General features: G+C 40.9%; 1 protein-coding gene across 1 annotated transcript in view; it reads left to right on the top strand.

The window, feature by feature from the left end:
- LOC124774884 (protein TAPT1 homolog) overlaps positions 1-15,207 on the top strand; it is a 146,689-nt gene that overhangs the window by 52,479 nt on the left and 79,003 nt on the right. Inside the window, exons 4-5 of the mRNA XM_047249574.1 lie at positions 12,820-12,997; positions 13,078-13,213. Coding sequence (XP_047105530.1) covers positions 12,820-12,997; positions 13,078-13,213 — 314 coding nt within the window. The remainder of the gene's footprint in view (positions 1-12,819; positions 12,998-13,077; positions 13,214-15,207) is intronic.

The following is a 15,207-nucleotide window of genomic DNA, read 5'->3' as shown; positions in this document are numbered from 1 at the left end:
GGACCGCAGGAGCGCCGTGGTCTTGTGGTAATGTGAGCAGCTGCGGAATGAAAAGTCCTTGGTTCAAATCTTCAATCGAGTAAAAACTCTAATTTTTTATTTTCAGTTTATGTGACAAACACTTATGTTTTCATCACTTTTTTGGGAGTGATTATCACATCCACAAGAAAACCTAAATCGGGCAAGGTAGAAGAATCTTTTTATCCATTTGCAAAGTGTACAAGTTAGGTGGGTCGACAACATATTCCTGTCATGTGACGCACATGCCGTCACCAGTGTCGTATAGAATATATCAGATGTGTTTTCCTGTGGAGGAATCGGTTGACCTATGACCTTACGATCAAATGTTTTCGGTTCCGATTGGAGAGGCACGTCCTTTTGTCTACTAATCGCACGGTTTTGCGATGCGGTCGCAAAACACAGACACTAAACTTATTACAGTGAACAGAGACATCAATGAACGAACGGACAGATAATAACCATGCAAAAATAAAGAAAGTAAAATTTTCACTCGTGGGAAGACTTGAACCAAGAACCTCTCCTTCTGCAGCTGGTCACGCTACCACGGAACCAAGGTGCTCCTGATCTCACGTTCTCCTTGATATTGCCTATATGGCACATGGACTACTCAGTTTGTATATTTTGCTTATTTTTTCACAGTTCCACACAACTTCTTCCTGTTTTCTCAATTGATCTGTGTTCAGTTTATCAAGGCCTATCCACTGTGCCAACTTATAACTAAATCTGAGGGGGGCGCGATGGGGAGGTTCCCTTGTACGGACAACCAACACAAGCACAGACAAACACAACACATCTGGTATTTACCAACTAACATGTCAGGACTGCAAATCAGTTTATATAGGACAGACAAGTAGAAATTTTAATACTAGATACACAGAACATATCCCAACAGACGTCAACACGGATTTGAAAATTCTCAAATGCAGCAACAGCCACCCACAAAAATAATTATTGAAGAAAATTATCAAATACAAAAGGCCATAGTTGAAGGAAAGCAAGTAATAAATGGATCACACACACAACCTTTCACATAAATTATTAATCTCAGGCATAGCCCCAACAGTTTAGAAATTGTAATTTTTGTGCAAATGTTTTGCCTACATTAAGTTGTATATAGTTGCAGGTGAGTAACTGTAAAGAAAAACAGACGCTATAAAAATGTAATACAGCAGAAAAACCAGACCATGTGATAAGAAGGTATGAATACACAATTTTGTGTGCTCCTCAAAAACCTGTTATTACAATTTAGAAACTAATATTTGTGTGTATTTAAACGGTAAAGAACATTCCTTAAGTTTAACAGCCATAACAATAAGAAAAAAAAAACCACTGATGATGGTGTAACTGCAGTGAAACATGTCTGGGACAAAAACAAAATAGTGTTTTGCTAAAGGCAGAACCCACTCAAAAACATATGCTACTCCAATTTATTTACGACTTGTTGTTTGTAGTCGCATAATATATGAACTCAAATGACTCCATTCTAGAACTGGGTCATTTTTAAATAAAGGATCCTGCCAAAAATAGTTATAGACTTTTAGAGATTTGAAAGATTACATGATGAGTGCTATAAATGTTAATTTTTAAATAATTTATTTGCAATACAGGATTCTGTATCTTATTAATCTGTGTTCAATTGTACATAAATAAAAAAGAAATAATTATTTGAAAGATATTAATTTTATATTGTGACTATAAAATAATGAAATATTAATAGTGAAGTTCTGCAGGTGAGACGACGGGCAGGGGAGAGGTGCAATGGGGTGGGGAGTACGGAAAAGGAGAGAAATAAAAGGACTGGGTGTGGTGATGGAATGACAGTTGTGTAGTGTTTGAATGGGAACGGGGAAGGGTCTGGATGGGTGAGGGCAGTGACTAATGAAGGTTGAGGCCAGGAGGGTTATGGGAATGTAGGATGTATTGCAGGGAAAGTTGCCACTTGCGCAGTCCAGAAAAGCTGGTGTCAGTGGGACGGATCCATGTGGCACAGGCTGTGAAGCAGCCATTGACATGACTGTCATTGACATTTGGCAGAGTGTTTAGCAACAGTGTGGTCCACTTGTTTCTTGGAGACAGTTTGTTGGTGGCTATTCATGCGGACAGAGAGCTTGTTGGTGGTCATTCTTACACATAATGCAGCACAGTGGTTGCAGCTTAGCTTGTAGACCACATGACTGGTTTCACAGGTAGCCCTGCATTTGATGGGATAGGTGATGTTAGTGACTGGGCTGGAGTAGGTGGTAATGGGAGGATGTACGAGACAAGTCCATACAGAGGTATGAGCCATGAGGTAGGGGATTAGGAATCGGGGTTGTATAAGGATGGACTAGTATATTGTGTAGGTTCAGTGGGGGGCAGAATACCACTGTGGGAGGGGTGGAAAGGACAGTGGGCAGGACATTTCTTATTTCAGGGCACGATGAGAGGTAATCAAAACTCTGGAGGAGAATGTAATTCAGTTGCTCCAGTCCTGGGTGGTACTGAGTTACGAGGGGAATGCTCCTCTGTGGCGACAGTGGGACTTTGGGAGGTTGTGAGATACTGGAATGATAAGGCATGGGAAATTTGTTTTTGTACAAGGTGGGAGGATAACAATGGTCAGTGAGACCTTCATTATATTTCGAGAGGAACTTCTTGTCACTGCAGATGCAATGACTACGGGTAGCTAGGCTGTACGGAAGGGGTTTCTTGGTATGGAAAGAGTGCAGCTGTCAAAGTGGAGGTATTGCTGGTGATTAGCAGGTTTGATATGGATAGAGGTCCTGCTGTAGCCAACTTTGAGGTGGAGGTCAGCATCTAGAAAGGTTGCCTTTTGGGTTCAGAAGGACCAGGTGAAGCAAATGGGTAAGAAGTTGTTGAGGTTCTGAAGGAATGCTGATAGGGTGTCCTCACCTTCGATCCAGATAGAAAGATGTCATCAATGAATCGGAACCATGTGAGGAGTTTAGGATTGTGGGTTTTTAGGAAGGGTTCCTCTATATGGCCCATGAGTAGGTTGGCATAGGATGGTGCTACGCGGGTGCCCATAGCCATAACTCGGATTTATTTGTTGATAATGCCTTCAAAGAGAAGTAATAGTGGGTAAGGATACAGTTCATCTTCGCGACTAGGAAGGAGGCTGTTGATTTGAAATCCGTGGGGCATTGGGAAAGGTAGTGTTCAATTGTGGTAATGCCATGGGCATTAGGAATGTTAGTGTACAGGGAGGTGGCATCAACAGTTACGAGCAGGGCACCGAGGGCACCGTGTGGCAACAGGACAGGAACTGTGGACAGTCGTTGCAGGAAATGGTTGGTATCTTTTATATAGGAGGGTAGGATCCGGGTAATAGGTTGCAGGTGTTGGTCTATGAGAGCAGAGATTCTCTCAGTGGGGGCACAGTGTGCGCCCACAATGGGCCGTCCTGGGTGGTTAGGTTTATGGACTTTAGGAAGCATGTAGAAGGTAGGAGTGTGGGGAGTCGTAGGGGTGAGTAGAGAGATGGACTCCGGGGAGAGGTTCTGGGATGGGCCTAAGGATTTGATTAATGACTGGAGACCCTGCTGGAATATTGGAATGAGGTCATCGTGGCAAGGTTTGTATGTGGACGTATCTGACAGCTGGCGGAGTTCTTCCACCAGGTAATCCTTGCGGTTCAAAACAACAGTCCGCAGGTAGAATTATAAGGTCGGGGCTGTGGGCACCCGCATGGCACCATCCTATGCCAACCTACTCATGGGCCAACTAGAGGAATCCTTCCTAAAATCCCAGAATACTAAACCCCTCACATGTTTACGATTCATTGATGACATCTTTCTATCTGGACGAAGGTGGAGGACACCCTATCCACATTCCTCCAGCATGTCAACAACTTCTTCCCCATTTGCTTCACCTGGTCCTAATCAATCCGCTACCTTCGTAGATATTGACCTCCACCTCAAAGTTGGCTACAGCAGGACCTCTGTCCATATCAAACCTACTAATCACCAGCAATACCTCCACTTCGACAGTTGCCACCCGTTCCATACCAAGAAGCCCGTTCCTTACAGCCTAGCTACCCATGGTCGTCGCATCTGCAGTGACAAGCGGTCCGTCTCGAAATATACTGAGGGTCTCACTGAAGCCTTCACTGTCTGTAATTATCCTCCCAACCTTGTACAAAAACAAATAAATCTTCTGTGCCTTATCGTGCCAGTCTCCCTCCACCTCCCAAAGTCCCACCGTCCGGCCACAGAGGAGCATTCCCATCGTAACTCAGTACCACCCAGGACTGGAGCAACTGAATTACATTCTGTGCCAAGGTTTCGATTACTTCTCATCGTGCCCTGAAATGAGAAATGTCCTGCCCACTATCCTTCCCACCCCTCCTACAGTGGTATCCTGCCATCAACCGAACCTACACAATATACTTGTCCATCATTACACAACCCCTGCTCCCAGTCCCTTACCTCATGGTACATACCCCTGTTATAGACCTAGATGCAAGACCTGTCTCATACACCCTCCCACCACCATCTTCTCCAGTCCAGTCACTAACCTCACCTATCCCACCAAAGGCAGGGTTACCTGTGAAACCAGTCATGTGGTCTACAAGCTAAGCTGCAACCACTGTGCTGCATTATGTGTAAGAATGACCACCAACAAGCTCTCTGTCCGCATGAATAGCCACTGACAATCTGTGGCCAAGAAACAAGTGGACCACTGTGTTGCTGAACATGCTGCCAAACACAATATCCCTTCATGTCAATGACTGCTTCAAAGCTTGTGCCATAGGTCTCAACCTTCGTTAGTCACTGTCCTCACCCATCCAACTCCTTCCCTGTTCCCATTCCAGCACTACACAGCCGTCATTCTACCACCACACTTAGTCTTTTTATTTTTCTCCTTTTCCGCTACCTCCCCCCCCCCCCCCCTGCATTTCACCCCTACCTCCGCCTCACCTGCAGCACTTCACTGTCCGTCCCCCCCTCCCCCCCACATACTATCCCTACCCCTTCCCACCTCAGCCTCCTCCTTACCCCCACCCAGTCACCACTCCCACATGCACTGGTGCTGCTGCTCGCAGTGTGGTTTCAGTAGCCTGAGACTGCAGTTGTGTGTGTGAGTTGTGTTTGCGTAAGTGTGTGTATGTGCTTATGTGTGTCTATTCTTGACAATTGCCTTAATGACCGAAAGCTTTAATTGTGAAAGTCTTTTTTGTTGTGCCTATCTGTGTCTTAGCCTCTCCGCTATATGGTGTGTAGCAACTTTCCGTCTCATAATATTGTTACATTCCATCCTGGATTTTTCATTGTTTGAAATATTAATAGCAATTTTATATGTAAGAATGACACAAGCAGAAGCATTACTTACACAACTGTTACCCCAGAAGCTGTATTTAATGATTTACTGAGTTCTACACACAGAAATGGTAAAATGAACTGAAGAGTACTGGGATTACTGCTCACCACGTCGATGAACTGTTAAGTCACAGACAGGCACAATGAACGAGAGTGCTAGTAATATTTCAGCTTCGGACAAAGTCCTTCTTCAAAAGTAGAAAACCACACTTTCATACAAGAACAACTCACACACGTATGGCCACTGACTCCAGGCATTAGTGCCCCGAGACAGTGGCCGTGTGTGTGTGTGTGTGTGTGTGTGTGTGTGTGTGTATCCTTTTCATATTGTCACTGTAAATTAACATTTACCACTACACCACAGATCTTTCTGCTAGCCTGAGCATCCCTTCAGTTCAAAATTTGATTGAAAATTCCAGGTAGAAGCTATACCAAATCAAATTTTACTTTATATTCTCTGTCTCACAACAACATACTTTACTGGACATACTTCTTATAATAGTGAACTTTTCAGCTTCAAAACATACTATTTTTATCATAATGTTGTTATCTACTATATTTCTGGAATCATAAATGATGGTAATCGTCATCTTTATCATCATCATCATCATCATCATCATCTTGTAACATTATTTCCCCTCTATCACAAACTTCTTACATTATCTCCATTAAGCAAATACTTCAAAATCCTCTCACTAACTTCCTAACACCATCGGTATTTCCAACACCTATCTTTCCATACCAAGTGATAGCTGTAAACAAAATCTTTATTTCACACACAGAATCTGTAGGACTTTCCATTACCATAAGTTTTGTCTCAAATGTGTATATGTAATTGTCATATGAGTTATGAATGACGTGTTTCGTAGCAAACAAGTTAACTGTTCTTTGAGTTGTTAAAAATCAGACAATGTGCAACATTCTTGTGTAGTGTCAAGGATGAACATTAATAAAGAAACATATGTAATAACATAGGTAATAAATCATATTTATAAAGCATTAAACATATTAAAGGTAATGATGCCTGGTATCAAAAAGTGTTAAAAAGTATATATCACAAGATTATCTGATATATCAGTTGCGTTTTTTACAGCATAAAGCTTCCTAGCGTGTGTAATGATAGCTCTATAACGAAGAACAAATATACTGGTGTTATCTAACCTAGACATATGTAGGAAAAGTGTCATAAAACTTTAACTGTGAATATTTTACAGGTATTTCTTAGCATAATCATTGTCATTAGCAAACAAAATGTGTAAATTAAACAACATTTTAAATCAATTAGAGAAAAATTGTCTTGTGGTTTCTTCACCTTGAAAGAAGAAAGTAAATGACAAGAAGGAACTGGTTTTCTTTAGACGATTGTTACATGTTGTTACTGACACAGATATATTTGTAATTTCAGGGGTTGCTTGGGAAGAGCTTTTACGTTTCAATACAGTACAAAGCCATGTCATGTGAAGTCATTGTAGGCTGATACAACAGCTGCTGAAAGAAAACATTTAGAAAATTTGTCAGCTGCAAAAGACTGAGCACCAGAAAACACATTCTGACCAAAGAATAAGCCTAACAATGGAAAATACAGAACAGAATAATAACAATATTATGAAAAGGATAAATTGCTACTCATCATATAGAGGAGATTTTGAGTCGTAGATAGGCGAAACAAACAGACTGCTATACATTTGAGCTTTCTGCCAAAAAGACTTCTTCTAAAGTAGAAAACACACACAAATTCAAACAAGCACAACCGAACACATATCACCGCTGTCTCTGGCCACTGGGGCTGGGGAACGTCAGGCTGTGTGGTTGACTTGGCGTGCCTGTCTGAGAGAGAGAGAGAGAGAGAGAGAGAGAGAGAGAGAGAGAGAGAGAGAGACTGCGCTGCTGGTCCCTTTATTCATGAATCATCACCAACAACATTGGCAGTTGGCAGCAACTGTGGAGAAATTTGGAGTTTCGAGCATGGATCTTCACTTTGCAGGAGTGTTCGCCGATTTGAAACCTGTGGCAGACTAAAACTGTACCTGCATCTGACACCTTTGACTTTTGTGAGCAAGTGCTCTACCACTTGAGTGATTCAAGAACATCTCACAGCCATTCCTCACAGATCACTTTTACCAGTATCTCTCTCCTGACTTCCAAAATTCACAGAAGTTGTCCCGCTTACCTTGCAGGACTAGAACTCCTGGAGGATAGGAAATGCAGACAAAATTTTTGAATGATAGCCTAAGGAATTGTTTTGAGGAGTGTTAGATCTGTGTGCAGGAGAATTTCAATGTAGTTTGGAGGCAGGAGAGGTACTGGTGGAAGTTTCAGTTTAAATCAAAGAATGAAACTACTTCAATCAAACAGCACTGCTGTATGATTATACTTACAACTTTACCTTATTAATTTTCAGCACATATATAAACATTCATTGAACAACATTTTAGAGATGTTATATGGGACTAATCAAAATGTACAAGAATATTTAATACTTCTCCAAAGATGAGAATAATTTCCAGTGAGGAAGGCATCCCCACATAAACCATGGACCTTGCTGGATGGCATGGCTTGCGTCCCGTATGATATGTATAGCTATACTGTTAGTGCAACCACAGTGGAGGATTATCTGTGGAGACATCACACTAACCAGTGGTTCCTGAAGTAACCTTTTTACTAGTTGCACCAGCAACAGTGTGGGTGATTGACTGATCTTGCATTGTAACATTGGTGAATGTAACTGTGGTGATACTGTGAATGGCTGAAAGCGATGGGAAACCACAGCTGTTACTTTTTCATAGGGTGTGCACCTCTAATGTATGGTTAAATTATGGAGGCATCCTCTTGGGTAATATATTCTGGAAAAAAACAAACCCTATTCGGATCTTTGTACTAGAATTTCACTGGAAGAAGTCATCATGAGAGAAAAGAAAACTGGCATTTATCGTGTCGGAGCATGGAATGTTAAGTCCCTTAATCTGGTAGGTATGTTAGGGAATTTAAAAAGAGATTTTGGTATGTTGAAGTTAGTATATACAATGGGAATTGGTGGGTTATCAACACAGAATACAGTAGGGGTTTTGAAGGAGTAGGCTTAATACTGAGTAAAAAGCACAGTGAACGCTTTAGTGGAGCCAAGGTAGATAAAAAGCGAACACCCACCACAGTAATGCAAGTTTATATGCCAATTAGTTCCACAGATGATTATGATGGCATAATATAAATTGGATACATATAAAAAATCTACTCACTTGGAAACGGCAGGGGGGGAGAAACCACACACACACACACACACACACACACACACACAAGCGCGCGCGCGCGCAAGCTTTCGGAGCTATATGCTGATGAGATTGAAAGAATATGATGTGAGAAAGATATTTAAAACAGTTAAGTGAAATGAAAATTTACTTGTGATGGGTGACTGGAATTTGATAGCGGGAACGAAAGAGGAAGCTGCCTGGTAGAATTTTGCACTGAGCATAATTTTTTAATCATCACTAAAACTCATTTAAGAATGATGAAAGAGGGTTTGTATACATGGAAGAGATGGGGAAACTGGAACATTTAGACTGATTATATTTAATGGTAAGACAGTGTTTTCAGAACCAGATTTTAAACTGTAAGACATTTTCAGTGACAAATGTGGACCCCGACAATAATTTATTGGTTATGAACACTAAATTAAAACTGAATATACTGCAGAAAGGTAGGAAATTAAGTAGATGGAGGTGAGTGAGTTCAAAGAACCAAGGGTTGTTGACAGTATCAAAGGAAGCATTAGGCAATGATGCAATAGGAATGCAGTAGAAGATGAATGGGTAGCTTTGAGAGATGAAATGGTGATGGCAGCAGAGGACAAAATAGATAAAAAGACAAGATCTAGTAAAAATTTCAGCTATCACTCGAGATATTGAATTTAATTGATGAGAGGAGAAAATATAAAAATGCAGGAAATGAAGCAGATGAAAGGCAATATGGTGGTAAAAAAATGGGATTGTGAGAAAGTGTAAAATGGCTAAAGAGGAATGGCTCAGAGACAAATGCAAGGCAATAAAAGTACCTATGTACAGGGGAAAGATAGACAACAACCATAGGAAAAATTAAGAGACCTTTGAAGAAGAAAAAAAAGCACCTGTATGAATATGAAAATCTCAGATAGAGAACCAGTACTTAGTCAAGAAGAGAAACCTGAAAGGTGCAAGGAATTTATAGAGGGGCAAAATAAATTTGAGGACAATATTGTAGAAAACAAAGAGAAAATAGATGATGATAAGGTGGGAGATAAAACACTGTGTAAAGAATTTGACAGAGCACTGAAAGACCTAACTGTCAACAAACCCTGGAGTAGCAGATATTCCCTCAGAATTATTGACATCCCTGGGAGACAAAGGATGGTGTGTAAGATACGTGAGACAAGGGAAGTGCCCTCATACTTCAGGAAGACAGTAATAATTTTAATTCCAAAGAAGGCAGGTGCTGACAGGTTTGAATGTGACTGAACGGTCACTTGAAGTCCTGTTTGCAAAATATTGACAAGAATTATTTACAGAAGAATGGAAGAACTGATAACAGCCAACCTTGAGGAAGATAAGAAACATAGGAACCTGCAAGGCAACACTGACCATATGACGTATCCTATAAGAAAGGTTGAAGAAAGACAAACTGACATTTATAGCATTTATAGATTTAGAGTAAGCTTTTGACAATATTGACTGGATTACACTTTCTGAAATTCCAAAGGTAGCAGTGGTAAAATATGGAGAGAAAAGTTTATTTATAGCTTGTACAGAAACCAGACAGCACTTGTAAGAGTCAAAGGACATGAAAGGGAAGTAGTAATTGAAAAGGGGGTGTGAAAAGGTTGTAGCCTATCCCCAATTTTATTCACTATGTACGCTGAGCAAACTGAGGGAAACCAAGCAGAAATTTAGAAAGGGGATTAACATCCAGGGAGAAGAATTAAAAACTTTGATATCTGATGCTGAGTCGCAGATAGGCACAACAAAAAGACTGTCACAAATAAACTTTTGGCCGGCAAGGCCTTCATCAAAAGTAGAGGACAGTCTCTCTCTCTCTCTCTCTCTCTCTCTCTCTCTCTCACACACACACCCCTCACATGCACATGACTGCAGTCTCCGGCAACTGAACTCGTGTCTGTCATCTATTTCTGACAAAGACCTTGCTGGCCAAAAGTTTATTTGTGACTGCCCTTTTGTTGTGCCTGTCTGCGACTCAGCTTCTCCGCTATATAGTGAGGGGCAACTTTCCTTTTCATTATATTATTGTAAGATTAACATCAATAAAAGGCCAATGGAATGTAATCTAATTAAATCAGGTGATGATGAGGATATTACATTAGGAAATGAGACACCAAAAAAAGTAGTAGATGAAGTTTTCTGTTTGGACAGCAAAATAACTCATGATGACCAAAATAGTGAGGAAATAAAATGCAGACTGGTATTAGTGTGAAAACCATTTCTGAAAATATGGAATGTGATAACATTTAATAACAGTGTTAGCAAGTCTGTTCCATTGGTATTTGTCTGGATCACAACATTTATGACAGTGAGACATGGACGATAAGCAGTTCAGAGTAGAAAAGAATAGAAGTTTTCAAAAAATTTTACTATAGAAGAATGCCAAAGATTGAAAGGGGAGATTGATAAATGAGGTGGTTCTGAATCAAATCTGGGAAAACAAATTTATGGCACAACTTGACTAAAGGAAGGGATCTATCAATAGGAAATGTCCATAGGCATAAAGGAATTGTCAATTTCTTAATGTAAGGACATGTGTGTTTGGGGGGGGGGGGGGGGGGGTAAAAATTGTAAAGGGAGACCAGTGCTTGAATACATTAATGGTTTCAAATGGATGTAAGTTGTGTTAGTCATGCAGAGATGAAGAAGTTTGCACAGAATAGACTAACTTTGACAGCTGCATTAAACCAGTCTTTGGACTGAAGATGACAACAACAATGGAGGAGATTTGCATCCTTTTTAAAAGCAAGTCATATTATCCAACATCATATATAATATTAACCCTACAGTGAAAAATACCTTCAAGTGACATTTTGCATGTGATTTTAAATTATTTGCTTGGTAAAAAAAAACTGTGCATCTGTATAAAATTAAGGTTTATAGAAAGAGAGATGTTTTTGTGAACTTTTTCAGCCACAGACTCATTATCAGACAAACAAGAAATAAACAAACTTCATTTGTTGAAGGTCTTGTATTTATCCTATAATCATGCATCATTGTAACCACACTTTATTTTGTAGCATCCCCACCACCCACCCCACCCCACCCCTCTTCTCCTTCAGGTGGCTCATTACTTGCTATGAGCATAGGATTGGTGAAAATTAGAAAATTGGGCCTCGAGTCTTTACAGTACTATGTCCCTTTCTGTGCTACAAGTGTAACCTCTGACTGTCCATTATACTACCCTCAGGGAGCTAGCAAGTAATGGCTGAGTACAGGCATGGCAGTCCTGGCATCCTGGGCTGCAGACTGTCCAGCACAACCAGTCCTCCATTACTTAAACTATCTGCCAGGTTAAGTAACCACTGTTTGGCATTACATTGTGAGTTACAGGGAATGAGGCTCTTGTCTCAGTTGCCCACAAATCCTCAAAGTGTAATACATATTGGTGGGGTGAATGGTTGTTGAGGTTAAAAAAAACCAATTTCCCCCATAATGTTAGTTTCCCAGTTATGTAAAGGAATGCTGCGGTGCAATCCCACCCTCTGATATTACTATGACAGTTGTTATTGGACTTGGTAGTGTCTGGGAGAGTTGGCTATCTCTGTGGGTCTGGTATGGAGAGGTGGCCTGAACTTGCTCTCCTAAATGTTGACATACCCAAAAGTTCTTAGTAAGTTACTAATTTATGGTAACTGTGTCATATTTCAATAATATCAATTAGTCATTGCACTACTTATGAATTTTTTGGGAAGGCCTTCAGCTAGACAGTATGCTAGGCAGTGTTACTGTAGGGATTTGGGTGGGGAGTCAACTCTCCCCGAGACTTTGCTCTCTCAAATTTTGGTATTACCGTCAGGTTGTTAACATCTCTAAATTGTGTCAAAGTTCATTGTAGGAAGTAATGGTTTGTGCTCCAGATAAAGATGCTGCAGCTGCTGCTGTTGCTGTTGTGGTCAATCATGAGAATGGTTTAATGCAGCTCTCCATGTTAGTTTATTCTGTGTAAGTCTGTTTATCTCTGCAGAACTACTGCAGGCTACAATCACATGATCTTCCTTACTGTAGTAAAGCTTTTTGATCTCTACAACCCTCCCCCCCCCCCCCCACACACACACACACACTTCCACCATATAAAATTCCTTCCATTCTGTGGTGCCTCAACTTGAGACATGTGAAGATCTTTATAATCATTTTACATTCAGATTCACTCATTCATTTATCATGTTGTATTCTGAGGTGTCAAAAGGCAGATGACATGAACTGAAAAAGTTTTTCATAATTTCTGATTCCAGATTGAAGAACTCAAAGTCAAAGAAGATTTTGAAACCTGCAGAAATCTGTGATCTTTTGAAGGCTTGTATTTTGGTCATGTGTAGTATGATTATGTCATATATTGATACATCTATGATGTATCATCTTATTAAAAGTCAGTCTGTCATTAAACTCTACATCTTCTACAATATGCTGGAGGTAAAGTTGTCTGTAAGTCACCTAACTTTTTTTTCCTTTTGTGCATATTATCTTGTATAAATGGTTGTACCAATTTTCAGGTTGGTGATAGATTGTTTTCCGCCTTTGGCCAAGATACTATAGATGCTCTCTTTTGGACGGCAACAGAACCTCGTGATCGGAAAAGGGAGCATTTAGGAGTAATACCTCATCTCTTATTTGCCATGGTATATGTATGTATCCTTCAGTAACAATGTGAGGTCATCACAGAAATGTTCAACTAATTACAGTGGAAGCCACATAAAAAGGCATAGTGCATAACTGAAAGAATTATTCATATAAGAATAAGGAAGACTACTACTTCCTCTCATAGTCGTTTTGCATAATGACTATAATGGGAATTCGCAGAAGTATATAGCCTGTCAGTCTACATATGTACCATCTGCTGAAGTTATAGGAAAAGGAGGAGGAGGTGTGTGGTACTGATGCTCTTATTTTCTCCGTGCCCAGGTGTGATGGCTAGCAGATTATAGCTGTGTGGAGTGCTTACTTTTTGAATAAAGTAGGAAAAAGTCGTTATTTTAAGAGCATAGATTCTAGCAATGGAGAGAGATAAATAATTTTGTGGGTGAATTGATGAGTTTAAATGCCAATACTGTGTAAGTTAAGACAAGGTAGGTATCATTACAGGAGGCAAGATTTGCAGGTACCTGCCACCCAAATTTTAATACATGTTATACCATTTCTCAGGAACTTAACTACTGTTCTCTTGCAGTTGTGTACTTCTTCCTTTAGTTTGGTTATGTAGTTTTGAAGTTGTCTACTGTTCATGTGTGTGTGTGTGTGTGTGTGTGTGTGTGTGTGTGTGTGTGTTTCTGTTTCTGTAGTGGAAAACTGACACACACTAGTCATATTAAGGGCCTAAGGCTGCAGCAACTGCATCTGAGATTAGCAGCCTCTGTCTGGGGTGAGTAGTGGGGGCTACAGAAGAGAGATAGCATTGTACGGGTGGGGGAAGATGTGAGTGCTGCTTTTGGGAGCATGCGGTGATGTGTAGGGAACAGCAAAAGGCTGATAGTTGTAACATCAGAAGGGTGTGTGATGGGAGGTGGGAAGGGGTAACAGAGGAGAGAATTAGAGAATGGGTAAAAATTATGTTTGTATATTGGTGGGATATAAGGTGTGTGAGTACTGGAGTGGGACGAGGGAAGGGGATAGGCAAGTGGAGGACAGGGACTAATGAAGGATGAGGCCAGAGCAATATTGGGAACAAAAGATATGTTTCAGGGAGAGTTCCCATCTACACAGTTCAGAAAAGCTGGTGTTGGGAAGAATCCAGATGATGTGGACTTTGAAGCATTTGTTAAAGTGAAGCACATTGTGTTGGGCAGCATGCTCAGCACCTCAGTGGTCCAGTTGTCTCTTGGTGGTAGTTTAGTGGCACCAGACAGCTTGTAAGTAGTCATGCTCACGTAGAAAGCAGCATATTGGTTGCAGCTAAGTTTGTAGATTACATGGCTGCTTTTATTCGTGGCCCTGCTTTCTGTGGTGTAGGAACTGCCTGTGAACAGGACTGTAGAAGGTGGTAGTAGAAGAATTTGTAGGACAGGTTTTGCATAAGTTTGTTGCAGGGGCGTGAGCCATGAGGCAAGGGGTTGGGAGCAGGGGTTCAGTACATATGGACGAGGATATTGCTTAAGTTGGGCAGATGTTAGAATCTCACTGTGGGATGGATGGTAGGATAGTAGGGAGGATATTTCTCACTTCCAGACATGAAAGAGATAGTTGAAACCCCAGTGGAGAATATGTACAGCAGTGGGCACCTGCATGGCAACATCCAATGTGATGTAGAGGAATCCTTCCTGAGTACCCAGAGTCTAAAACCTCCTTCATTTATGAAATCTTCATGATCTGGACCAAGGGGAGGACACACTATCCACATGCCTCCATAACCTCAACAGCCTCCCCCCATTTGTTTCACCAGGTCCTCCTCAGACCACCAATCCACCTTCCTTGATGTAAACCACCTCAAGAATGGCTACATCAGTACTCAGTTCACATCAAACCTACGAACTACCAACAATATCTCTACCTCAAATATACCACCCATTCCACACCAAGAAGTCCCTTCCATGCACTCTAGCCACACAGAGTCATCACATCTGTAGTGGTGTTCTGTCCATCTCCAAAAGTACAAAGGATCTCCCCGAGTCATCCACAGACTGAAATTA

The sequence above is a fragment of the Schistocerca piceifrons genome, chromosome 1 (genome assembly GCF_021461385.2).
Source record: "Schistocerca piceifrons isolate TAMUIC-IGC-003096 chromosome 1, iqSchPice1.1, whole genome shotgun sequence".
Taxonomy (NCBI): Eukaryota; Metazoa; Arthropoda; class Insecta; order Orthoptera; family Acrididae; genus Schistocerca; species Schistocerca piceifrons.
Note: the sequence above shows the minus strand (reverse complement) of the source record. Positions and strands in the feature narration are given on the sequence as shown.